Raw genomic sequence first — 27,746 nt, forward strand, 5'->3', positions numbered from 1 at the left:
AGTTTAAGTGCTGGCATGTAGTAAACTTGCAATAAACTCATTTGTTTGTTTGCTGTAGTTGTTACTGTGATGACCATTATGGGTCCAGCATGCCCCAGATGCATCTGCTTATCGGCCCTCATAGAGCCCAGGTCTGGACCTACCTAGAGTGCCCTCTTCCCTTCCATATGATCAATTTCTTCAAGAACTGCTTCTCTTACCCAGGTTGATCATTGCTTTTCTCTAAGTGCCGGAACATTGACCTTTCAATGTATTTGACTCTTAGAAAATTAAATGAAAATTAAATGTATTGGCTAATGGATTCTTTTATGTTCACCTTACTGCCCTAAATAGATGGTAGGTATACTTTCTGTGGACTTCTAACTTTCTTTGTATCCCTTGGAGTACTTAATAAAAATTCTGTGTAAGTCTGTAAGTGCCTTGTTAATAATGAACAGATGTATCTCGCAGTTTTCATTGCATCACTATATTCTGTTGTATCTTCCTTCCTTTGTCCTGACTTTGGAAAGAATTTGCTAAAAAAAGGTTAAAATACCAAAGATTTCTTTGAAGTATTAATTCTACTTTTATTATCTTAAGGTAATTTTTGATGGTGAAGAAGCAGTAGATGCTGGTGGTGTCACAAAGGAGTTCTTTCTTTTATTGTTAAAAGAACTTTTGAATCCCATCTATGGAATGTTTACCTACTATCCGGATTCAAATCTCTTGTGGTTTTCAGATACGGTAAGTTAGTGATGTCTCAGCTAAACAGATGGATAGAATTAAACTTCCTGTTGTGTTGTGAGGCCAATTCCCAGACTTCTGTCTTTGAAGAGGGAAACATAATGAAAATAATTTAAAAGATCTAAATAATGTATCCAATCTTTATTTTTCATCTGTTGCCAAGACTTCATAGTATATTTTGTCACCCATCAGCCCCATGTCCATATGTAGTAGGTAAGATCCAAGTTTTGTTATCTTTGAAGGGTGGAAAGAACACAGTATGATAAATTTGTTTTATGACGTGTGGACAGTGGTAGTCAGATGTCTTATTTTGATAACAATGATAGTATAGATATGAATACTAATACAAGTAAACACACACACACTTTTTGAAAATTCAGTAGGAGAGCTAACTTTTAAGAGGGAGTCTAAATTTCAACCACACTATAATTTATTCTTTTTGTGCCATAATTTACTCTCTAGATCAGCACTGTCCTAAATTAGCCACGTGTGGCCATTGAAATTTAAATTTTATTTAATTAAAACGAAGTAACATGTTTCCCCCAAAATAAGACCTAGCCGGACAGTCAGCTCTAATGCATCTTTTGGAGCAAAAATTAATATAAGACCCGGTCTTATTTTACTATAATATAAGATCGGGTCTTATATAATATAATATAATATAATATAATATAATATAATATAATATAATATAATATAAGCTATATATAACATGTATAATATAATATAATTAATATAATACCGAGTATAATACAATATAATGTAATATAATACCGGGTCTTATATTGATTTTTGCTCCAAAAGACGCATTAGAGCTGATTGTCTGGTTAGGGCTTATTTTCAGGGAAACACGGTAATACTAAAGATTCATTTTCTTGGTCGTATTAGCCACATTTCAAGTGGCTACCATATGGGACAGCACAGAATAGAGAATGTTTCCATCATTGCAGAAAGTACTGTTGGACATCATTGCTCGAAATGCTGTGTAACGACAGTTCTGCCAACAGTGGACCTCATGTATGACGGTGGCCCCATAAGATTATAATGGAGCTGAAAAATTCCTATAGCCTTGTGACATCGTAGGTGTCGTAACATTGTAGCCCAGAGCATTACTCATGTGTTTGTGGTGATGCCAGTGTGAATACACCTACTGCACTGCCAGTTGTATAAAAGTATAGCCCATACAATTATGTACAGTATATAATACATACTTGATAATGATAATAAATGACCATATTACTTACTGATTTATGTATTTAATGTACTGTGCTTTTTATTGTTATTTTACAGTATACTCTATCTACTTAAAGTTTTTATGTAAAACAGTTTATGCTGTGTTACCCTAGCTGTAGCCTCATACATCTCCTGTTCACCATATCTCTTGATGGCATCATTTTCTTTTGTGCTCAATTGAATCTCGTGCTGTTTTGTACAGTGACATGCTGTACAGGCTTGTCGCCTAAGAGCAGTAGGCTGTATCATGCAGCCTGGGTGTGTGGTAGGGTCTACCATCTAGGTTTGTGTAAGTGCACCCTGTGTTGTTTGCATGCTGAGGAAATTGCCCAATGATGCATTTCTTAGAATGTATCCCCGTCATTAAATGGTACATGACTGTATATAAGCTGTTCTCTGTATCACTAGATGAGCTGTAAATGCTTAACTTTGGGGACAGTCTTTTGGGGACAATCAGATTTTTGTCAGGGGCATGTTTCTACTTCAGAAGGTCACTAAATATTCATAAGATCTTTGTTTTTTATGCTTAAAATATTTTAAGGTAAATGGCAGATTGTTTTGAGGGCCGCAGACACTGCATTCCTTTTTAACACGTTTCCATGCGTTCTGAAAAGTGTTTTGTAGAGCACAACTGGTTTCACTTGATTGGCATAACCTGTGGCCTTGCCATCTACAACTCCACCGTGGTCGATTTGCACTTCCCGCTGGCGCTCTACAAGAAGCTGCTGAACGCAAAGCCTGGCTTGGAAGACTTAAAGGAGCTGTCACCCACTGAAGGAAGGTACAAAGCTGCAAGCCTGGTGTGGAGAGCCATTCTGGCTGTCTCTGGCGCAGTGATTAGAGCTTGAAAATACCACCTGTATATGGTTGAGTATTTCCGAATGACGTGGTTAGACTCTGTTGTTCATACATGCTTTGTCTTAAGGCGTAGCTCCACAGCTGCCTGCTTAGAGTATTTCCTTCCACGGGCAGAAGGAACAAGAAGAAAAGGGAAGTCGTAGCTGCCCAGGAATACGGAATAATCTCGGTTTTCTTTATTCTGAACAAAAAATAAGGGGTTTGTGATTTGTCATGGTCCATAAATGCAGGGGGAGAAAGTATTGAAACGGGAGCTTGTATTAAAAACAAGTACAGTTCTTCCCCTCCTTTTTCCTCTTTCCTGTGTGTCTCCTTTACTCTCACACTTCTATCACACTCACAATACTTCTGGTCACCACATACCTTGTTTCCCTGAAAATAAGACTGGGTCTTACATTAAGTTTTGCTCCAAAAGACGCATTAGGGCTTATGTTCAGGGGATGTCCTCCTGAAAAATCATACAAGGGCTTATTTTCCGGTTAGGACTTATTATCGGGGAAACATGGTACATGGGGGTTTTTCCTCCACACCACCAAGCAGTTCTCCATGATGCCATCTGGGTGTCCTACAATGTAACTCAATTCTGACACTGTCTACCCAGAAATAGCGTCAGATCCCACAAGTTAAGAGCTCAGTCCCACGAGCTTCCAGCTTTCTTCAGATGCCAACCACAAGAAGTAGGTGCCTCGCTTATCCACAACGTTGGTCCCATTGGCTGCAAATGATAGGGTCCCATGACCCCCTCCTCAGATTTAATTAATTTGCTAGAGCAGCTCATGGAACTCAGGGAAACACTGACGTTTACCCGTTTATTAAAGGATATGATAAAGGACACAGATGAAAAGTCAGATGAAGAGGTTCTGAGTGTAGAAACTTCTGTCCCCGTGGAGTTGGGGGTGCATCACCCTCTCAGTATGTGGATGTGTTCACCAACCCAGAAGCTTTCTGAACTCCCTACGATTGAGATCTTGTGGAGGTTTCCTCACATAGGCGTGGTCCATTATTACCTCCATTTCTAGCCCTTCTTTCCTCTTTGGAAAATGGGCGATGGGACTGAATTCAGAACTTCTAATCATGGTTTGGTCTTTCTAAGGACCAGCCCCCATCCAGGATGCTCCTACTTCTCTTACCACTTAGGAATATACAAGGGTGGTGGGAGCTCCGTGCTAGGAACCAGGGGCAGAGACCAATTTATGTGTGTGTGTGTGTGTGTGTGTGTGTATACACATATATTTTCTATTATCTCTCAGAGCCTTTTTAAGAAAAACAGTTTGAGATATAATTCATATACCATACAAATCACTCACTTAAAGTATACAAGTCAATGACATTTAGTATAGTCACAGAGCTGTGCAGCCATCACCACAATTTCAGAACATTTTCATCACCTGTCGCCATAGACTTGTCTGTTATGGACATTTCATATAAATGGAATCATACAATATACGGTTCTTTGTGTCTGGCTCCTTTCACACACCATGTTTTCAAGATTTGTCCATGTTGTAACTCATCTTAGTATTTCATTTCTTTTTATTGCCAAATAATATTCCATTGTATGGATATACTACATTTTGTTTATCTGTTCATCAGCTGATAGACATTTGACTTGTTTCTGCTTTTGGGCGATTATGGATAATGCTGCTGTGGACATTCTTGTGCAAGCTTTTGTGTAGACAGAAGTTTTCATTCCTCTTGGGTATATACTTAGGAGTGGAACTGTTAGGTAATGCGTAGCTATATGTTTAGCCTTATGAGGAACTGCTGGACAGTTTTTCAAAATAGTGGAGCCATGTATTTGTTCTCTTTCTGGCTCTTAAAACTCCTTTATTCTAAGTTTCTCTGTATTGATTTTAGGTAGCATAAGATCACGTATATAAAAAGACACCATATCTGTGGCTTTCTGTAAACAGTATAATCCTTTTGGCTTTATCAGGAAGGAACATCCCTTTTAATCGAGAAAGAGTACCAATTTTAAGATGGAGATAGATAGAGAAGAAGTGAGACTGTCACACTGCCACCAATACTGAGAAACCATGAAGGATGGGAGGCGTGGGGTCACAGAGAGAGGAAGATAAAATTTAGAAGAAATACAAAAAAGTGGCAGAAGAGGCCCAGACAGGGTTAATTTTTTGGTAACTGAAAGGGAAGGCTAGAGAGTAACAGAACTGTGCGTTATTTGCCAAACCTGGCTGAGAATGATATATTTCAAGTAATGATTTTGGTTGGTTAACTGGTAGTGAATTTAAATTCTGCAGTAAGTGTTTTCTCCCTGGGCACTCTTGATGGAACCGCCAGACTCGGAGCTCATTAAAGAAGAAATGTGAATGTGAATGAGGTCTAGTTACAAGAATATATTCTCTTGAGAGCTGGGATATGAGCGTTGTTGGAATAAACATATTCTTTTTTTAAGAGTGCATGTTTCAGTGTCTGATAAATAATGTGTCTTTACCAAGCACACCTCTTTGCACTAACAAGTAAGCCATTAAGATGCCTAACTGGATGAGGTGATTTTGTGGCTTTTTTTAAATGATGGGAGGATTAGTCTATGAATGCAGGTAGATGAAGCCAATCTGTAGGACCACTGTAGTACCATCTCCTCATACCTACTTCCAAACAATAATAGGGTTAAAAGAACACAAGGGTGTTAGATACAAATCCATCTGAATTTCTTCATAAATCTAGTAATATTTGTCAGTAGGAAAAGAGAACAATTAGTGAATGTCTTACAGGTCTACTGCCATATTTCTTTTCAAGGTATGGATGACATGATTTTCTGTCAGTCTGGATTTATGTTCAGTCTAGAATCTTCTATAGTTTTTCCTTGCACCCAATCCGGACATGTGCCTGACATGGCAGCACCATTCCCATGTCTGATTTGCCTCTTTTCCTTTCTCCATCATTCTATGATTAGGAGCCTTCAAGAACTTTTAGATTACCCTGGAGAAGATATTGAGGAGACTTTCTGCCTCAACTTCACGGTAAGGATTTCTAGTTTACTCATGATTGTGGCCATCTCTTTTATTGTGCCTATAAGTCAGAATGCACATTAATTTCTCTCCAAACCTAAGAACAAATTCAGGGACTTCCTCTGTGACTTCTTATTTTAGTCATAGAGACTTAAGTTCAGTAAATGTGCTGAATATATATGAATGAACGATTATTTTATGCACTTAAGAAAATTACTGAAGCGGGGGCAGTTGGTTGGCTTAGTTGATTAGAGTGCAGTGTTCATAACACCAAAGTCACTGGTTCAATTCCCACATGGGCCACTGTGGCTGCACCCTCCACAAGTAGATTGAAAACGATGACTTGACTTGGAGTTGATGGGTCCTGGAAAAACACGCTATTCCCCAATAAAAATTAAAAAACAAACAAACAAAAAACAGCATTTAAAGGGATCCAAAAAGAAGCTAATAAAATTGCCTGATTAAAAAGAAATCTTTACTCCAGTTACATTCCTGTTCTAGAGTTCATATGATTTTCTCTTTGATTGCATTTACTGGCAGCTCCGAGTCTTCAGAGAGCTCTTTTAAGGTCCCAGTGTTTTCTGATTCAGATTTTCTCTCTTTTCCCAAGAATTTGCTGTGGTAATAAGTGGTCATTAAGCAACATTCGCTTCTTAAGCTTCTCTCAGACACTTAGGTTCTAGAAAGAAAGGCGGTAAAATTGAAACATTGCTTTTTCCCCCTTAAATACAGATTTGTCGAGAAAGCTATGGAGTGATTGAACAGAGGAAGCTGATACCTGGGGGAGACAAGGTGACCGTGTGCAAGGACAACAGGTGAGTCCTGACCTCCAACTGCTGCACATGGTGCTGCCTTATTTCTCTGTGCTTTTAGGACCACGACTGAAGTTCAGTTCTAATCCCTTCTGCAGAGGAATTAAGGGAGAGCAAGAACTTGCAGATTTTAATGAATTTTTCATAGTAGAGAAGGCATTGGACCTGAATTCAGGAGATAACTGTTTTAATTCTAGGTCTCTGTTCTACTGGCTTTGACCCTGAATAAATCATGTAAACTGTTTCTCCTCTGTGAAATGGGGGTTATAATAATTGCCCTACCTACCTCATGAGATGGTTGTGAGACTACAGTGAGATCATTTATAGGAAAACATTTTAGAATAAATCAACTCCCAGCATCTAGCTCAGGGTTTCCAGTATCCAGCAGAGTGCCTGGTACAAAAATGCTCAAAAGTATGTCTTGAATAAATGAATGTTAATAAGATGCTTACTACTATTGTTGTTTCACTGCTGAAGAATTTGTAATATAGGTTTTAAATTATTCTTTCTGCCTCGTGGAAATAATTTCAAGTACATCTGATTTTTCAGAACTGTTTACCATGTCTGTGTTGTCTCTTTAGAGGAAGAAAAAATTCAGTTTTGTTTACTTTTGTATTAAATTATGAGTGAGATTGCTGGCAGTCTACATGTTAATTCAGTTTACAAACACTACCAGTCATGTTGCTGGGTATAGGATATAAGTAACTTTGTTCCTTGAGAAGCTCAAGATTAGTTGGGAAGAGTCCATGTAAGTGAAGGACTGCAGTAGATTATAATGTGTGTGACAGGAGAGTAATAGGCCAAGTACCATGGACCCAGGGGGAGAGACTACAACACTTTCACTGGACATTGAAGAATGTAACGGGGGGAAACGTTTCGGCATGGGAATAATGTGAGTCAGGACTCAGCCTTGACACCTGACAGAACGATGAGTACTCACTCACAGGACGGGGTCTGGTGTGTGGCTGGAGGGCGGGTGCAGTGGCATCAGGGTGGAGGTTGTCAAGGCCTTAAATGGGATTTGGACTGGGACGTGGTTGATTAGCTTTAGAACAAGAACTTGTGGCCACGTGGAAATAGACCCCTGTGGGGGGCCCACGACGAGGCTGTCGGGGTAGCTCAGGTAGAGGGTGGTGAGGGCGAGAATGAAGGTAGCGGGAGTACACAGTTGGCTACTTGTTGATTGTGTCTGATTACAGGCGGCCGGCACTAGAGGCGTGTGATGATAACAACACTGAGGTTTGTAATTTGCACAACTGACTTAACAGGACACAGAATCTGTCGAGCAGCGTGGCGGGGAAAAAAAGTTCCATTTTGGATACGTTGAATTTGACACGTCTGTGTGATACCCAGATGATTATGTTTAGAGCTGAAAATTTACGTCTCAAGAGAGAAGTCTTATGTGGATATTTTATTAAGTTGCTTATGCCAACCGCAGTCACCAGCGAATTGAAGGTCACTTAGAACAAGAAGCATAAAGAAAGCAGTGGCGAAATAAATAAAAAATAAGGACAGGGACAAATGTATATTCTTAGAGGAGCTATGTAGATTGGAGTAGAAAGTGAAAACTCTTGAGATAAGGATTCTAGCACATGGGCTAGCGTCGAAACTGTTGGCTTAAAGGAGCGGTAAACTATTGGGAAAGATGAGAGAATGGCAGTCTCTGCTTGGGAGGGTTGTGAGTGACAGAAGCCTTCACAGAGGAAAGCAGGGCTTCATTTAAGCTCTGGGAAAAGGCAGATGTATGGAAACTTCATGCTGTTTATAAGCCTGTTGGGAAATTAAAACCAATTTCCTCTGGTCTTTAGTTGACTTCTTACTGTAAATAGTTGCAAGGATGCAGGCAGAGATCCTATGAAATTCCCATTGTCCGAGTGATCTGCCTCGGCTTCCTCCCATAAATCTTCCCTTTTGAAAACAGGAATGAGAAAAACTGACAGAGCTCTTCTTCCACTATTTTACATTTTAAAGACAATTGGAAGCCAGTAATGATCTGATGTAACGATCAGTAACTTTTTTTGTCATGTAAACCTTCCAGACTATCCAGGAAGCCTCAGCTTTGGGGAAAGTATGATCTATAATACTTTAAGTGAGAGTTGCCAAGTGCAGAAGTTGCCAAGTACCCAACAAAAATGGCTTCAGATGGTGAAATTATCTTGACTCTGGGAACCTAATAGAGAGGCTAGGTTTGTCTCAAGTAGGTGTTTCAATCAAAACTCTTACTTGATAAGAATCTCTCAGAGCTAAAAGCACTGTCCTTTATATAACATTGGTACTTCTGTTAACAGCATATGATTTATTTTTTAAAAATAAGATCAGGTGTATTATTTCATACAGTCTGCTAATGATTGTAGAATTGGGAGATTTATGACAGATCATAAAATGGATTTGTCAGTACAGATGATTTCTTTTCCCTCCTAGTGTTGATGATTGCTTTATGTGTGTATGTACATGTATAGATACATGTAGAGGCTTTAGCCTTTTAAAGGACATCTGGGTTTTTGTATCAGGCTTCAGACAAGCCTTGTTAGAAGCCTTGTGTCTTGTTAGAAGCGAACAGTGGGCTAGTCAAGCAGACTGAGGCAGGGGGACCTTCAGGATATCTTCACACTGTGATGAGTCATCTTAATGTTCTGTATTTGATCCACTGGGTGGGGAAAAGAGTGATCTAGTGCAAGCATAGGCAATATGTGACACAGTCTGCAGTTGAGGCAGTTGTGGAGACTTCTATCTCTTTTCCACATTTTTATAAAATTATTTCTCTTAGAATATTTTTGTCTCTGCCTTTTTTTCTCTCTCTTTCTGGGTCTGTTTTTCTCTTTCTGTCTCTCTGTTTCTCTCTCCCTTTCACTCTCACTGTGTCTCCTTATTCAATAGATATTTCTTTGAATCAATAATTTAATTGGCTCAATAGTTAAGAGACAAACTGCCGGAATACTGAACTAGAACACAGTTTGTTTAAAGTGATAAGCTGCTCTCATATGCAATCATAAATGAAATACGAAGACACAGTTGAGTAGTGGAATCTGAAGTTCATAGAAATCAACTTGGACAGATGCTTCTGGGAGGAGAAATAAAGGAGAGAGCTGGGTTGGGAAGCCTACTAAGATTTGGATGCTAGAAAGTGGAGAGGAGGACAGTACTAGTGAAAGGTTCTCTGTAAAGTGATGGCTGAATCTGGGTTGTTATTTCTGCAGAGAACAGTGAGGAGTGAGTGGAGTGTGAGTGTGAAGGGGGGACATTGCTTGGGGAAGCTTCATTGAAATGTCCAACACACACTAGCTTCGTGGGGTATTAGATTGTAGAATCTTTGAAAAGTAGAGAAGTTCAGACTTTGTTCAGTAGGTAATAAGAAGCCATTGTTGGTTTGTAAGCAGAGGAGTGGCATGATAGAAGTGGGTCTGTGGCACACGTTCTTCACCTTCTTTTTTTCCTTCTCCACTATTTATATCTGTTGCTGACACATGTGCCCTTGTGGACATTACTGAACACCAAGTGGTGCTCTGAATCCATGAGGAGAGCATGCTGTTGTTTAAACGGCATGTGGGTTCCTTTTCTCTTACTTTGTAGTTATTTGCCCTAATTGACATCAGGGCTGCTCCTGCAAAACATTTTCTATAAAAATGTTCTGATGACACACAGGTTCTCTAAAAGAAAGACAATCCATATTAAATTCAAGAGGGTAGAAGATTGGAACCCACGTTATTCTTTTACTTGTACTCCCAAACCCCGTTACTCTGTTACTCTGGATTTCTAAAAGCTTTAGAAGTTTTCAAGTCTCTGTACAGTAAAGAGTGCTGTGATTTTACATATTGTCAGGCACAGGGTGAGGAGGGCAGATTCCTATTTTTATTGCCAGTTCATTGTATTTGAGATTTAAGGATGGAACAACTTCTGTGTTAGGTAAAGTTAGGTTTTCGCTTTTCTGGGTCACAAGCACTGATTGAGCACACAGTGATGTCACTCACGCTGCTTTAGGCACCTGCCTCTGTACGTGGTGACAGGAGGCAGACCCCAGTGCGGTCACACAGTTACCTGTTGGCAGGCTTCCAAGAACCTAATGTGGTTACTACCACATTATTTAGTGTCACTACTGTGGTTAGAGACAACCGGCAAAAGATATGAGTGATATATTTTTTCTTTTTATTTTATGGTGCAAAAAGCAGAATCTTATCATCAAAGCATATTGAGATCCTGGTAAGAAAGGTTGTGTACGATTGTAAAAGATGAATCACTGTGGCTGTTTTTTCCTTTTGTCTGTTGTATGCTATTCATAATCTCATCACTAAAGGTCTTTTTTGGGTGTTTCTTAGATCAGTCCTAGAAAAGTAAATGAAAGAACTATAGAAATAATACCTGCTGGATTTTTAACTTGGGCAGTTGTGGGCACAGATACTGGCTGGCATTGGAGCTGTGCTCGTTCATAGTAAGATATTTGCTGTCACTGCTGCCCGGGAGTAAAATCCAGAAGGTTACCAGTTCTGTATCCATCACTTAGTACATTCCATTTGGTCTTAAAAATGCTTTCTGTCCCTGGACAAGAGCTGCAGAGTTGAATGAGTTATAAGCATCCAGGTAAAAGAACATTGTGGGTGAGTGCCAGTGGCTGCATCATAGCCCAGTCTTGCCCCATCTGGTAGTCATATCTGCATGATACTGTAATACATGACCACTCATGGTTAAGTATTTCTCACACTCCATGACATGGTGTTATTACCACTGTGAAAAACCCAAATGTTATTCTAGATTCCCCCAAATTTACCTCAATTGAATGTAATCAAATTAAATGTAATCGATATCTTTTCCCCATGTCCCCCATATTAAAAAAGAGGTGGGAGGATGAGGGTCGGGGAGAATAGTAAAGAGACCACACAGTGAGAAATGCCAAACTTAAGGAAAGTGCTACAAAGGATAACTAAACCTAAGCATAAAGCTCATACCCGACGAACACTTCTAGCTTCTCAAGATCTACTGAAGTTGGACAGCTTACAGACTTCACTTGATCTCTTGAGATAATTTATGAGAGGTGCAATCTTTTAGATATTCATTGTATTTGCACTGGACTATTATTAGCAATAGCAGATAATAAAACTGCCAGCAACATTTCTTGAGTGCTTACATGTATGAGGCACTAGTCTAAGTACTTCCCATGTACTGAGAATCCCTTCCCACTTTACAGATGAAGAAAACTGAGGCATAGAGAAACAAGTCACTTGTTCAATTACATAGCCAGAAGTCCAGGATTCAAAACTAGAACCAGAATTTAAAGTCAGGCAGTCTGAGCGAGCACTTTTCCCTCCCTCGCCCCCCAAAGAAAAATCACTTTGAAGAGTTTGTTGTTTTCTTTTAGACAGACTGTGTAATTTTTTAAAAACAATGTTGGCATAGTTAAAAACATACTCTGTATGTGTAAAATTGTATGTGTGCATTTTTAAACTTCAGCCCAGACAATACAAAGCCCACGGACACCCTTAATGGCCGCACAGCCTGCCAGGTGGCTGTGTATTTTCTATCACTTTAAGGTGTTTGGCTTGTTTCTATGTTCTTTTTTCTTTCCTTTTTTTCTTTCTCTTCCCTGCCCCTTCATTTTTAATAAGACTATACCGAACATCTTTTATTTAATAAGCTTTGTTTGCCTTTAAAATTGCTTTTTACTGATAAGGTCCCAAGGGTGAAATTGAATTAGTGTGTATCATTTTGAATCTGTTGATATTTTTGCTAAATTCAGTTTTCTAGTGAATTATACCAGCTTATATATTATCATCAATATATGAGAGTACCCATTTCACCTAATCCTTACAAACACTTTAACAAAAATCTAATTTTATTAAGAAATTTGATTTCATTTGTAAAATTTTATATTACTTCCATATGTAGGTTACTTTACATATTCTACACAATACTGATCCACTTTACTGATGTTAATTTCTAAAATATTTTTGTTTAAAAAAAGTGAATTAGATAGAAGTGATGATTGCATAGCATTGTGAATGTACTAAATGCCACTGAACTGTTCATTTAAAATGGTTAGTTATGTTTTGTGACTTTCACCTCAATAAGGAAGTAGTGTGTATGTGTATGTGCACGTGCAAATGTGTCTGTGTATGATGCATTGAGGGAGACTCTCAGGCTGGGAGAGCTGCTGTGCCCTGCCTGGGCAGTGAGCATGGAGGGCCATGCCACAGCTTTCTGCAGAATGTTCTTAGAGACAGAGTTGAATGCGTAATGCATGTTGCCTTTCTTTCTGCCAGTTATTTTGTGCATTGCTTACTAATTTGGGTCTCTAATGGATTAAAAATGGTTGGTTGATGAATGATAGTGTTTGACCTGCCTTGAAAGGAGGGTATCCTGCTAGATGTTAGCATGCAAGTTTTATGGCTGCCTGAGGAATGATGAGATAAGCACTGCAGGAAACAGGGTAAAAATACGCCCAAGTTAGGAAATGGTGGAAATTGCTTGACTTTGTGAAGGGCATTATAAACGTGCCTGCATCCTGGGAAAAGTGTCCAACAGTGTTATGACTGGTAGTTAGAAAACCCTATAGCTAGAGTCTTATAAGTGAAAGAAAGATTGCAGCCCAGAGCATGCCTGGGAATGCCTGTACTCCAGACCTCACTGGCTCCCTGGTCCAGCTGGTACTGCACTTTCAGGACATGTCTTTCCTGCCCCAAACAGGGCTGCAGTGTTTCCTCTTTTTAAACTAGTCTGCTGATGTTCTTTATGTATTCTCTATTGGGTCTAAATGTTTTTCATAGATTTGTATGAACACTTTATTATATTGACTATTAACCCTTTGCCATCCATATTTATTGCAGATTTTATTCCCAGTTTGTCACTTGCTTTTGAAAATGTAGAGTGTTGTATTTAAATCTTTATAATTTATTAATTTTTGTGTTCTCATGTCTGTTGATTATTTCATTTGGTCTTTGGGCTTTATGTGTATTAATTCACTGTTGTCCATAATAACCTGTGAGTATGGGGAGTATTACTATCCCCTTTTACAGATGAGGAGAAACTTAACTGGATTGCCCAAGGTTCATTCCTATTAAGGAGGCAGAGCTCGGATTTGATTCCAGGCAGTTAGAGTACTGAGTCCTTTGTTTTTTGAAAATACTGTTTTATTAACACCACAGTGGTAAACAACTTTATGCTTATGTTTCTTTATAGATCACTGGGTCACACACAATTCAAAACCCACAAAGAAGCTAAGTCTTTACATTAAATGTGTCCTTCCTAAAAATCCTCAACTGTATACCAATCTATCCTCAAGCAGTAAAATTTGATTTTGCACCATTTTATATTTAATATGTCACATTTACATAGCAAAATAATGAAGGCACAGCTAATACAAGCAAACAAACCCTTTCTACTTCTGAGCTGGGGGTGGGGACACACATTTAGATTGGTTCTTCAAGTATATATTTTTCCCAAACATTAGCTTCACTGAAGAGTTGTGATAATTTTCACAGCTACATTCTAAAAGCTACATGACAAAAAGACTTCACAAGGATCAAACTACATAACACCGGATACACATGCTTTACAGAATTTGCTACATTCTGTATCTCTTCAAGTAAATTAATATTTCTGAAAGGCTAGGTAAAGGGATTTAATACTTAAAACATTTGGGGTTTTTTCTACACCTTTGTAAATAGACACTACCAAGAAAATACATAAACATGGGACTGTAAATAATAAACACATATGTTGACAATATTATACAAGTTATACACCCTCCTTCTCAGAACCATGTTGTTTCTCTAAATTCAAACATTGAGAACATTCTTTAGAATTTGAAGTAGCAGTTTTCCAGGCCTCGTTAACAGTACTGGCATCTCCATCATAGGCTTCCTCGATTCCATCACTCTCCTCTGACATGTAAAGCTGATGTCTGGGTTACAAAAGCAAAGTCTCACAGATGAGTTTTTTCGTTGGATTCTTCTTTTTTGGTACTGGAAAATGTCAGGACTAAAGAAATCGAAGAATTAAGCATTGAGAACATGTTCAGTCTTGGCTTGGGTGTTCCGTGTGTAGTGTGACGATAGTGTGATGAATGGGTTTGAAAGTGACATTCTTTACTTCACATCTACTTGACACCCTTAATAAGCCTCAGTTCCTGTCCTCACAGAAGAGATCATGAAAAAGTATTTTTAATTTATCTCATTTTCTTCAACACCTTTAGATATATTTATAGTGTTCAAAATGAAGAATTTGAAATGGGCTGGCCAGGATCTGATTGCTTCAATTTAATATAATTTTAGGAATGTCAGAATTGATTCACATTGTATTTTGGTCCAAAACCTGAGCCTTTTTAAGTTCACCAATATTCAAAAAAAAAAAAAAAAAAAAAAAGGAAAAGCAGGATTTTGTTCGTCGGCCTTCTCCTCTTCCATCTCTGCCCCCGCTTATTTCTTGGCGTCATCAGACACTGCAGAGTGGGGACCCTCCTCTTTGGCAGCGGCAGCCGCAGCGTCTTCCTCCTCTTCTTCCTCCTCTTCCCCCTCCTCCTCATCCTCGTACTCGTCGTCGTCGTCCTCCTCCTCCTCACCCTCCAAGGTCCATGCACATCCCTCCATCTCACCAGTGAGCTCTTGGATCTTGGCAAGTAAGGGCTTGTAGATGTCATTATACTTTTTTTCCAGAGCCTGAAATTCCTTATCAAATTTGGCTTCTATCTTATCGCATCGCTTCTGCAGCTTTTTGAGAGCCAGGACTCGGCATTTTACCGAGTTAGGCAGGCTCTCAATAAAGTCATTCTTAGGCTTTGGTGCATTCTCTGCGGGGGTCTGGGGCTCCTCCGCCGTCTGAGCGGCGGTGCTGTCAGAGTCGCCCGCCGCGCGGTCCGAGTCTCCCCCCTGCGCACCGCCTTCCGCCATTACCTCCTCTGCCGCCGCTGCCGCCTCTGCCGCGGCCGCCGTCTGGCTCGGCTCCGCAGGCGCCTGGTTTTCCGAGTCGGCCATGGTAGACGAGAAGCCGCAGAGGTCTAGGTGGCTCCCGCAGAGACCTGCACCCGAGCTGCACCAGCGCGATCTTGCGGATGCGGCAAGTGGCGGTGACGTTGGCCGCGGCAGTGACGTTGGCCGCGGCCCCGCCCTTTCAACTTGGGCCGCTGGACTGGCTCTCCAAAATCAGCTGACGGTCGTGCCCCCGTACTGCGCCAGCTTCCTCCTGTTGCTACCCTGCTATCTCCCTGGCATCGCAGCCGACGTCAGAACCCGTCTCTTAGATACCCTGCCCCCAGTCTGCGCACACACCTGCCCCTCTGTACAGCTGAGCAGGGAAAGGCAGCAGGTGCCGCAGAGACACTTTTCAGGAACTGCTTGGATGGCCAGCGGTTTTCAGTTTGCTCTTCTGTCCCACCCAGGTCCCCACATACATTTGTCAATACATCTGTTTTACTCTTTGTCTGCATCGTCCTGTAGCTGGCCTCTGTAGGATGTCTTTGGCTTACTCTCGAATCAGCTTTGCTCACCTCTCAGATTCCTCCTAATTCCTTTCTAGAAAGTGGGCACACTGGAAAGCTGACTCCATTTCACCCCCTTGGGGGTCTGGGTGCATGTGTGTGAATAGGGCAGCTTGCATGTCCGTCTGCCCAGCCAACAGCCCCCCTTGGCCATTTCTCAGTCTAGTGGCATGTATACCAGCGGCAAGGTGTTCTTTCAGTATTACGGACCCTGGAATCAGTTTTGGAGCCTTTTGGATAGGGAACCTCAAAACACCAGGTATTCTGGAACATGTTCTAAAAGGTTCCTCAGAATCCTTGGTCTGTGGGGAGGAATAGGCTGGAGGAGGGCTGAAGAAAAAAGCAAGGCTTTCTAAGGCTTGAGGCAGGCCCAGGGGAAGGGCCGTGTTTTATCCTGGCACACCTTGTAGGTATGGAAGACAAATGATTGGGCCAGGGACTCCTCTGGAATGTTTTCAAATTCAGCATTACTGATTTCAGTGTTTTTCTTTCACTATGTTGGGGCTTGCTGAAGCTTTTCCATCAAGCATATGAATGTCAGGAAATTATTTCCCAGAGTATATTTGGTGCCGTCTTTTGGTTCTTGTGAATATTAAATTAGTTAATATGTAAAGCACTTAGTGCTTACACATAGCAACCACTTCATAAGTGTTTTAATTTTTTTTTTTACAAAATAATTCATTAAAAGCAAAGATAACCTGCAATAATACTCTTTTAGAAAAAGACATCTTTGTGCCCTTCTCCAAAGAAAGTAACCATTTACAAAAGACCCAATATATTCCCATTAGCAAACATGCTAGTTTTTTTATGTACTTGTGATTCCTATTGTTTACTTTATTTTCTAATTCTGTTCCAGATAATTTACTTTTCCCTCCTCTGTTACCATTTGTGATGACTGAGTTTTATTGTTCAGACTGAACTTTCAATCTTATCCCTGACTGAATTTGATGTAATAATATATCTATAGTTGGCTGACACTATACATATTCCGTATATCACCCATATATCCCATGTATCATCTCTTGATGGCTGCAGCTACCTTGAGGTTAGGAATGCTTTATGTCATTTTAAAGATAGGGAACTTAGAAAAATAGAGTGAAATTCTGTTACTATGTATATATCACCTGAGTGGCAGAATTAGGGGCAGAAGAAACCAGGCTTTCCAACTCCTATAGTATAGAAATTGTGACAGACCTAAAAACAAAAACATTTAATCAAATCCACTTGACTAACATAACTTGCTTGAGATAACTGGAATGTGCTCATCTTTTAGGATTTCTATGTTCCCATCTTTAAAATCTTAAAACTTAATGTTAAGCTAGCCTACTTTTTTTGAAAGTCTGTTTGAGATATGTCTTATATATAATGAAATTCACCCTTTTTAGGGCGCTTTGACAAATACAGTCATGTAAATACTATAGTAATCAAGATGTAGAATAGTAACATCCCTCCAAATTTCTTCATGGTCCTTCCGTTGCTGCCAGCCCTGTTGACCACTAGGGGGCTGGCAGCAACGGAAGGACCATGAGGAAATCTGTTTTCTGTCTCTACAGTTCTGTTTTTTTCCTGAATATCATATACGTGGAATTGCATGGATATAGCTTTTTGAGGATGGCCTTTTTCTCTCAGGATAATGCATTTGAGATTCATCTGTAGGGTTGTGTGTATTAGCAGTTTGTTCCTTTTTTAAAAGGAGTCATATTCCTATTTGAGTTTCCAGTTTTTCGTGATTATGAATAATGCTGAGCATTTATCACAAGTTTCTATGTGAATGTAAGTTTTTATTTTTCTTGGGTAGATACTTAGAAGTGGTAAATGTAGGTTAAACTTTTTAAGAAACTTCCACACTGATTTGCAAAGTGCCCGGAACATTTTTCTTTCACACCAGCAATGTATGAGAGTTGCAGTTGCTCCACGTCTTCACCAGCATTTGGTATTGTTGGTTTTTCCCCTAATCTTGTATTTGTATATAGTATTGTTAATGATTAATGATAATGAGTATCTTCCAGTGTGCTTATGTGCCATTCATATATCTTCCTTAGATGTTTTCTTTTTTTCTAAATTGACTTTTTTGATTTCTTACTAATTTTTAAATGTTTTTACATATTTTGGATACAAGTCCTTTGTGAGATGTTTTGAAAATATTTTCTTCCAGTCTGTGGCTTGTTTTTCAATTTTTGTAACAGTGTCTTCATAAGGCAGAAATTTAAAATTTTGATGAATCCATTTTGTTGATTTTTTCTGTTATAGATTATACTTTTGGTGTCATATTTAAGAAATCTTTGCCAAATCCAAGGCCATAAAGACTTGTTCCTGTTTTCTTCTCAAAGTTTATAATTTTCAGTTTCACATTTATACTATGATCCATATTAACATTTATATAGGTGTGAGATATATGATATATACCTTTTATATCTGGATACCCTGTTGGTCCAGTACCATTTATTGAAAACATCTATCCTTTCTCCACTGAATTGCTTTTGCAAGTTTGTCAAAAATTAATTGCCCACGTGTATGTGGGTCTATTTCTGGACTCTGCTCTTTTGCATTGATTTATGTGTCTGTCCATGTGTTATGTCCATGTGTCCTTTCACCAATACCACACTTGGTAACTGTAGCTTTATAGTAATTTAAAGTCATGAAAAAAGGTAATGTGAGTCCTTGAGCTTGTTCTTTTTTAAAATTATTTTGGCTCTTCTAGTTCCTTTGGCTTTCTATATAAATTTCTGAATCAGTTCGACAAGCTTTTTTGAAAGATTTTTACTATAGTTTGGATTCAGACTTCTAAAACCATTGGCAATGCAGATAGTACCTAATCTTTTAAATTTATGTCAGTTTGTTAAGCGTTGTCTCATTTTGTGTTTTATGGACTCTGTATAATTGGGGCTGCAGTAACACATAGTTGTGAAAAGTGTAATGAGCTATCAGGCGATCAGGTCTGTCAGCATATTGTAATTTCTCGTGCAGCCATCACATTGGAAATAGAAAGAAGCAAGGGGTGGCGGGGAGGGCGGGCACTTTGGTTAGGTGGTTGGGAGCACAGCTCTATACTCAGATAGCTGGCTTCAGTTTCTGCCTCTGTCCATATACTAGTTTGTCTTAGATTCAGGACTGAAATTGAAATAATGATCATATCAACCTCAAAAAATTGTTCTTTTCATGTATTTATTTTTATTGGAACATAATTCTCGTACCATAAAATTTACTCAGAGGGTAGTTTTGAATGTTTATTGAGGGTAGTGTACATCCAAGAACTTATTGCGATGAACAGCACTTAGTAAACACTCCATAACTGCTAATGATCATTATTAAAGAAAACAATGTGTTGAGAGCAATAGTAATTGACATGTAGAGATTAGAGTCTATGTATTAGTTTATAGGGCTGCTATAGCAAAGTACCACAGACTCTGTTCCAGGCCTCTCTCATTGGCTCGTAGATGTCTGTCTTCTCCATATATCTCTTCCCATTGTGTTTCCTCTATGCATGTCTCTGTCCAAATTTCCCCTTTTCTAAGGACACCAGTCTTATTAGATTAGGGCCCGCACTAATAACCTCATTTTAACTTGATTACTTCTGTAAGACGCAATCTCCAAATAAGGTCACCTTCTGAGTTATTGGGGGTCAGGACTTCAATATATGAATTTTAGGGGGATAAGTCCAACCCTTAACACTCCATCTGCCACCCCCCCCCAAATTCATGTCCTTCTTACCTAAAGTACATTCACTCCATTCCAACATCCCCTAAAATCTTAACCCAGTCCAGTATTAATTTAAGTCCAAAATCTCATCTGTGATCGTTAATTTTATGTATCAGCTTGACGGACCATTAGGTGCCAAGATATTTGGTCAAACATTACTCTGGGTATGTCTGTGAGGGTATCTCTGGATGAGATTCACATTTGAATCAGGAAACTGAGTAAAGCAGATTGCCCTTCCTGATGTGTCTGGGTCTCATCCAAACAGCTGCAAGGCCTGAATAGAGCAAAAAGGCTGAGTAAAAGGTACTCCTCCTGCCTGACTTACTGCCTTTGGACTCTCACAGAAACATTAGCCCTTCCTCAGTCTCGAACCTGCCTGCCTTTGGACTAGAACTACACCATCGGCCCTCCTGGGTCTCCAGCTTGCTGACTATGGATTTTGGGACTTATCAGCCTCCATAATCTCATGAGCTAATTCCTTACAATCACACACACACACACACACACACACACACACACACACACCCCCCCTACTGGTTTTGTTTCTCTGGAGAACCCTAATATATCGTGTAAATATCATTTAAATCAGGTATGATGAGACTAAGGGTTTGATTCATCCTGAGGCAAAAGTCTATAGTTGTGAACCTGTGAACATACGAGTTATCTGCTTCCAGATACAATGGTGGGCCAGGCACAGGATAGACATTCCCCTTCTCATAGGGAGAAATCACAATGGGGGACGGGGTTATGGATCCCAAGCAAGTCCAAAACCTTAGCAGGGTCAGCTTCATTAGATTGTAAGGCTTGGAGAATAATCCTCTTTGGCTCCATGCTCTGTCCTCTGGGCCACTGGGTGATGGCCCTGTTCCTCAACCTGTGCCCATGGTGGTGGTGTTAGCCCCGCTGGACTCGGACCTGCCTTTGGGGTTATCCTTCCCTTTTCATGAAAGGTAACACCTGTTTGCAGCCAGTTATCTTTACTGGCTCATTTCATACCTATGGAATTCTGTCAGCCTGCCAACCTTCCTTCATCTCATCCCATCTCTGCCTCGTCAGTGCAAGCTGGCAGAGTTTCTGCTGGTATAAAATTCTCAAAAACCTCATTGGCCTCCCAGGCAATTCAAACGAGTCCAAACTCATGTCTGCATTTTCAGGCATTTGGTTTTGTAGTACCCCACTTCCTGGTACCAAAATCTGCATTAGTCAGGCTTTCTAGAGAAACAGAACCAATAGGATATCTTGATTGACTGTCTGTCTGTCTGTCTGTCTGTCTGTCTGTCTGTCTATCTATCTATCTATCTATCTATCTATCTATCTATCTATCTACCTACCTACCTACCTACCTACCTATCATTTATCTATCTATAGTTTTCTATCTATAGCTTTCTATCTATCTATCTACAGATATTTTAAGGAATCTGCTCATGTGATTGTGGGGCTGGCAAGTCAGAAATCTGCAGGGCAGGCCAGTAGTTCTGGCACTAGTTGACATTGCAGTCCTGAATCAGAAGGCAACCTGGAAGCCAAATTCCTTCCTCTTGGGAGGACCTCAGCCTTTTAAGGCCTTCAGCTCACTGATGAGGCTCATCCACATTATGAAGACTAATCTGTTTTACTTAAAGTCTACTGATCTACATGTTAATTACATCCAAAGAACACCTTCACGGCAACATCGAGACGTATGTTTGACTGAACAACAGGGTACCATAGCCTAGCTAAGTTGACACATAAAATTAACCATTGCAGTCTATAATAAAAAATCATGTTGATGGTGCTTGGACAAACCTGTCCAGGAAACCAATTCCTTATCTACAATAAGCAGCCTAGCAAGCCAGCTTGCTGTCTCGCTCAGTAACTTCTGTAACAATCAGCTCCAAATGGCCAGCGCTTGATTAATAACTGACAGCTTCTTCCAACTTGGAATCAGTCAGAGAAGGCAAAATACGCTTGGACCGATCACGTAGGATGCTTGCTTGCTTCCTTAGCCTGCCTACAGCTTCACCGCCCCGGCAGCCTCCAATCAAGGCATACTTGAAGCCTTCCCCTTTTTCCACTTTAAAGGTTTTCCACTCTTCTTCCTGTTTTTGAGTCTCTGCTAAAACATAAATGACAGTGGCTGACTGCTTTGCTATAGCAAGCTTTGAATCAATGGCTTTTGCTTTTCTCATTTGGTTGGTCTTTATTTTCCGTATTAGCTATACGTGGTTCCTGTCATCATTTCATAGTTTAATCTTCTCACTAGCTGTGTATGAGGTTCCCATTTCTCCACATCTTTACCCATCATCAGTGTTCTCTGACTTTTAAACTTACGCCAGTCCAGCGGGTGAAATGGGAGTTCACTGTTGTCTTAATTTGCATTTGACTGATTATTAATGAGATGGACCCATTGTATAAGACAGTTCTTTCCAGAGGTGGGTAAGAGATTTATGGAAAGGAGGGATGACATTACTTTTAAAATATGTGAGGATATAAATATCAGATGGTTTAGCTTTATTCGTTTCTGAAGAGAGGGGAAGTAACCTAGAACCATTATTGTAGACATTTTTTTGTTTTCAGCAGAAAATGTCTTTTTTATTTTTTAACTAAATTTTAAGCAGGACCATAAACAAGATAAAAGCTGAAGTGCCTCAAATAAAATAAAGTCAGGAGTATGGTTCTACCCACCTGGCCTCCTCCCCTTCCTACCTACCTTCCCTGCCCCCAGATACCTGAGACTCCTTGGTGCTAGGGCTGGGTTGTCATCTACACGATGCCCCAGGATGCCTGCTGGTGTGAGAATTTGATGAAATTCCATCTTTTTTTTTTTTTTTTGGTTGGGGGGAAGGGTAACAGGACTTTATTGGGAACAGTGTGTACTTCCAGGCCTTTTTTTCCAAGTCAAGTTGTTGTCCTTTCAATCTTAGTTGTGGAGGGTGCTGTTCAACTTCAAGTTGTTGTCCTTTCAATCTTAGTTGTGGAGGGCTGTTCAACTTCAAGTTGTTGTCCTTTCAGTCTTAGTTGTGGAGGGTGCAGCTCAGCTCCAGGTCCAGTTGCCGTTTCTAGTTGCAGGGGGCACAGCCCACCATCCGTTGCGGGAGTCGAACCGGCAACCTTGTGGTTGAGAGGACACGCTCCAACCAACTGAGCCATCCAGGAGCTCAGTGGCAGCTCAGGTCAAGGTGCTGTGTTCAATATTAGTTGCAGGGGGCGCTGCCCACCATCCCTTGCGGGACTCGAGGAATTGAACTGGCAACCTTGTGGTTGAGAGCCCACTGGCCCGTGTGGGAATTGAACTGGCAGCCTTTGGAGTTAGGAGCGTGGAGCTCCAACAGCCTGAGCCACCGGGCCGGCCCTGAAATTCCATCTTTATCACTCTCACCTTCAATGTAGAAGGGGAACTGTATAAACTCTACAAGACTTTGGGCTAATCACATTCTGTTTCTTTGGTTCCCTGGCAGGCAGGAATTTGTGGATGCTTATGTGAATTATGTCTTCCAAATCTCAGTTCACGAATGGTACACAGCTTTCTCCAGCGGCTTCCTCAAGGTGTGTGGCGGCAAAGTGCTTGAGCTCTTCCAGCCATCAGAACTGAGGGCCATGATGGTGGGGAGCAGCAACTACAACTGGGAGGAACTAGAAGAGGTGAGCATGGAAGGTGGTGCTTTCTGTTTCCTCTGAGGAAGCAGCAGTGGCCTGGGAGGTGTGCCTGCGCCTGGTCTGCCAGCGTTCTGTGGTTGGGTAGGACTTGGAGGCCTCATGAAGCTCAGTGGTTACTTCTTACTCTCAAATGCAAGTGTTTTACACTTGTCCATTAAAATCTCCTTCTGTAAGATACATTTTTTTCCTTTTTGTTTTTTGGGGCAGACTGCCATCTACAAAGGGGATTACTCAGCCACACATCCCACTGTGAAACTATTTTGGGAAACATTTCATGAGTTCCCATTAGAAAAGAAGAAGAAGTTTCTCTGTAAGTATGAATAGTCTCAATATGGTATTTGTGTACATTTTACTTTTGGATGTGGTGTAGGATGATATACTCTACAGGTGAAGTTCTAACTCTTTTAAATGGCAAACAGGAAACAAGTAAATATAATTATACCTTTTATTGTAATGGTATGTCAGGCACAACGTAGGTTGTTAATTCATAGTTGTTGCCTAACTGGATGGATTACATGAAAGGAAGAAAAGCATCATTTCACTGATACTCAACTGCTCTAAAAGTGCTAGTTATTTTATATGTAAGTGAATCCTTTAAGTATTATGTTGATGAAATCTAATTGTTAGCATTAACCTCCCTTATCTCTCTAGCTATTTGAAAATATTACAAAGTGTCTACTGCCGATATAACTTGGAAGAAGTGATTTGTTATAGCTTTACTGGGATGTAATTTGCATACCATACAATTCACCAATTTAATTGTACAATTCAAGTGTACAATTCCGTGGGTTTTAGTGTATTCACAGGGTTGTGAAACCATCAGTCAATTTTAGAACATATTCATCACCTCCAGAAGAAGACCCATCCCCATCAACAGTCATTTCTCATTTCCTCCTACCCACTCCCTTATCAATCTGTTTTCTGTCTCTATTGATTTGCCTATTCTGGGTATTTCCATACACAGTGGTACCTCGGTTTTTGAATGTCTCCATTGATGAACATTTCGGTTTATGAATGCTGTAAATTTTATGGACCTATGGTATCATTAGATAGTAAAATTCATGCTAAATTTGTAGTGTTAGGGGTTGATTTTAAAGTTCTGGAAAGGATTAATCCATTTTGTATTACTTTCTATGGGGAAACCGTGCCTCGGTTTTTGAACATTTCAGAACTTGAACAGTCTTCTGGAATGGATTACATTAGAAAACCGAGGTACCACTGTAAATGGAATCATACACTATATGACCCTTTGTGACTAGCTGGATTACATTTGTGGAGAGTAATATATTTGGAAAGGAGAAGAAGTCTAGTTTACATGAAGAAATTCAGTCTTTTAAAATAGTTGAAATTTTTGTGTCAGCGTATAATTCGGGACAGAAATTGGCCAGTAAATAGTATACAATTTTTATCCATATAAAACTTAAAAATGGGAATTGAAAGGTAGTCTCTTTTGCGTTATAAGAATGAGCTTCTATTAATCTTAATGCAAGATTTACCCTTAGATTCTACTACTCACCTAGAGGAAGTAGAGATCTTCCACAAGGTTTTAAAAAGCCCCGCTTCTCCTTTGCCCAGTTACCTTGGCCCTTGCGAAGCAATGGCATGAGAGTCAAATGACAGGTTGAGGTTTGCCAAGGCAGCTTGTAGAGCTGTGACAGTCAGGAGGTGCCTCTTGGTCCTGTGGAGTTCCTTAAAAGAAGACATTTTTCTGTTCAGACACCATTAGATTTATAGAAATTTTGATTAACTCTACAGATTTTGGCAAGAATGTTTATATATTACAGCCTCAGATAATGGCAGGTTAAAGTGCTTCTTGACTAATGATTTCATGTGGTGATTTCCAGCAATTCAACCGTGAGAAGGCTAGCGTTGGAAAACAGGGAAAGACAGCTGGGTCCATCTCTCTTTTTTGCCAAGTCACAGTTTATGTAACAAGAGTGAAATATCTAATATAATGTCAGTGTCAGCTCTTCTGGTTTAAGAAACATGGAGAGACAGGGAAAGGAAAGCAAACAGCTCCGAAATGGAAATTTGCTAGCCAGGGTGGTACAAGCACTGCACCCATAGGTACAACGAGGTCTGGAGGTCAGCTCATCTTCTTCCTGGTTTCCCGCTGAGGTCAGCTCCTCTTTTCTTATGTCAGTAATTCCTTTCCTCTGATTGTATGAAGGCTCATACCGTTTACGAGGGCATCCATTTGAGGACATTTTGAGCAATGGATTGATGATTTGTGTCAGTGTCTAATCAGTGTCTAAACTTAGCCAGCGAATAGTATAGAATTCTTATTCATACAAAATTTAAAAAAAGGATTTGAAAGACAGTCTCTTGAACTGTGTAAGAATGAGCATGTATTAATATTAATGCTATACATACTGACAAATAAGAGTGATTGTACTTCTTACACGAGCCACAGGGTGTCCTGCCTACCTCTCTGTTCCTGGGAGGATTGAGAGCAACTCCATTAGCACAGCTGCTGACTCCGATTCCTCTTCTCCCAGTGTTTCTGACAGGCAGCGACCGGATTCCCATCTATGGCATGGCGAGCCTGCAGATTGTCATCCAGTCCACAGCCAGCGGGGAGGAGTACTTGCCTGTGGCCCACACTTGCTACAACCTCCTCGATCTCCCCAAGTACAGCAGCAAGGAGATCCTGAGTGCACGGCTGACCCAGGCCCTTGACAACTATGAGGGCTTTAGTTTGGCCTGAGGCTTCCCAGCTTGCCCCACGTTTCCCCTCCTTCCTCAATGTCCACATTGAGGCCTATACAGAAAATCATGGGGAATGAGTTCTATTTTTTTATTGTATAAGTGGGCTGGGACTTGTGAATCCTGAACCTGGTTGATGTGTTTCCGGGGTTGTAAGCAGGAAGCAATCTTGAAAAAGCAGGGTTGGGGATGGGGTTGGCTCTCGTAAGGGAGGTGTTTTTGTTTTTTAACCAAATTACCGAGTGTTCCTTGCACTTGTGAATATATTGCACTCTGCTGGATAAAATGGCAGTGGATTTTTAAACTCTCATTTCTCAAATGTCTCTCTCAGCCCTCATCTTTCCCCACAATGCTTCCTTGTCCTCTTAACTTCTCATTCCTCTGCAAGAAGGATTTTGACTGATCTGTCTGTCCTTTCTTACCTGCACACGCAGAACGTCTCAGACCTCTCTCTCTGCAGCCCTGGAAATGCCCCTGGCTTGTTGCAGCTCTACTCTAAGGACTAAGGACTATGGCAGAAATTCCTAAGTCCAGCAAGTTGAATCTGGGTCCATTACTTTGGCTGAATGAACTCTTGAGAATTTATAGGAGCCTTTATGAACACATCATGCTTTAAAGAAAAAAAAAAAGTTCTTGAGGGATTAGCAGTCTCCCTATGGTCCTGCCTGTTCCTGGACTTCCCTAAAGATGTGCAGGCAGCTGAGCCTAATTTTGTCCTGTTGCTCAGCCAAGTCCCTTTGACAATAAGTAAGGCGATAAGCCCTAACCCCTTCCCTTATCTCGCATTTGGAGCAAGTTGCATCAATTTTTTAAAGAGAATCTTCTCCAAGAAAAGTAGAAATAATAAATTTCTTGTCCTATCCTCTACCACTTGCTCTGTCCTCCCTCCCTTTCTTTTCTCCTTTTCCTACCCTTCTCCCTCCCCTACTTTACTTTTCTCTCTTTGTCACTGTGTCCCAGTCTTGGCTTTCTGACTTAATGCTCCCTTCCTCCCCTCTAGTGGATGCATGCAGTCTATTTTATTTTATTTATTTCTACTCAGACTTCTTTTTCCCTCTTCCCTAATTGCTAAGACTTAAGGACATTCTTTAATATGGAATTTTTGTTTATTGCATTTGAAATGTTTGTTTACAATGGAATTTCAGGGGGGATTATGTTTAAAGCAAATATATATATATATCTCAAAAATAAGGACATGCTCAACTTTCGTCATCATGTACAAGAAAATTCTACATGATCAAAGAATCCATATCAACCTAATTTTAAATTCCTGGTAACTAGAGAAAAGACTTATTTATATAAAATGAAGTATTTATGAACCGTGATATAGCATCAAATCTCAATGAAGGATTGTAGATTTTTGCTTTTTCTTTTTGTTTTTAAAACTTATTCCATTTGCTAAATTGGTAGTTTTTCAGTCTTTATAATACAAGATTAAAAAAAAGATATACAGTTATATGAAATGTTTATTTTCTATGTGTGTGCATATAGTTCAATATTATGCAATAAATTTGGTGTTTTAACTTAAAACTATTATTGTAGAATGGGTAACTTGTTTTTTGTAGAAGAATTAAGTCGTCTACCCAAGTAATCTAATAGAAGGTCAAATTTGATTCTAACCATGAGAAAGTAGAACCAAGTGCTGGGGAA

General features: G+C 40.0%; 2 protein-coding genes across 3 annotated transcripts in view; one reads left to right on the forward strand and one right to left on the reverse strand.

Moving 5' to 3' along the window:
- HERC3 (HECT and RLD domain containing E3 ubiquitin protein ligase 3) overlaps positions 1–27,629 on the forward strand; it is a 99,901-nt gene extending 72,272 nt beyond the window's left edge. For both annotated transcript variants that reach the window (XM_019741102.3, XM_074323616.2), the window contains exons 20-26: positions 580–723; positions 2,571–2,737; positions 5,726–5,792; positions 6,513–6,595; positions 23,192–23,375; positions 23,598–23,700; positions 25,889–27,629. In XM_019741102.3, coding sequence (XP_019596661.2) covers positions 580–723; positions 2,571–2,737; positions 5,726–5,792; positions 6,513–6,595; positions 23,192–23,375; positions 23,598–23,700; positions 25,889–26,097 — 957 coding nt within the window. In that variant the 3' untranslated portion in view covers positions 26,098–27,629. The remainder of the gene's footprint in view (positions 1–579; positions 724–2,570; positions 2,738–5,725; positions 5,793–6,512; positions 6,596–23,191; positions 23,376–23,597; positions 23,701–25,888) is intronic.
- On the reverse strand, positions 13,686–15,777 carry NAP1L5 (nucleosome assembly protein 1 like 5). Its single transcript, XM_019741107.3, has one exon. It carries the CDS (start codon positions 15,550–15,552, stop codon positions 14,998–15,000), a length of 555 nt encoding a protein of 184 aa, XP_019596666.1. The 5' UTR covers positions 15,553–15,777; the 3' UTR covers positions 13,686–14,997.
- Positions 27,630–27,746: the final 117 nt, after the last annotated feature.

The sequence above is a fragment of the Rhinolophus sinicus genome, chromosome 1, assembly GCF_057876585.1.
Source record: "Rhinolophus sinicus isolate RSI-liver-muscle chromosome 1, RSI-T2T, whole genome shotgun sequence".
In the NCBI taxonomy this organism is placed as follows: domain Eukaryota; kingdom Metazoa; phylum Chordata; class Mammalia; order Chiroptera; family Rhinolophidae; genus Rhinolophus; species Rhinolophus sinicus.

Coding starts and splice junctions, on each gene's coding strand:
- NAP1L5 (XM_019741107.3), bottom strand. CDS start 15,552: ATGGCCGACTCGGAAAACCAGGCGCCTGCGGAGCCGAGCCAGACGGCG.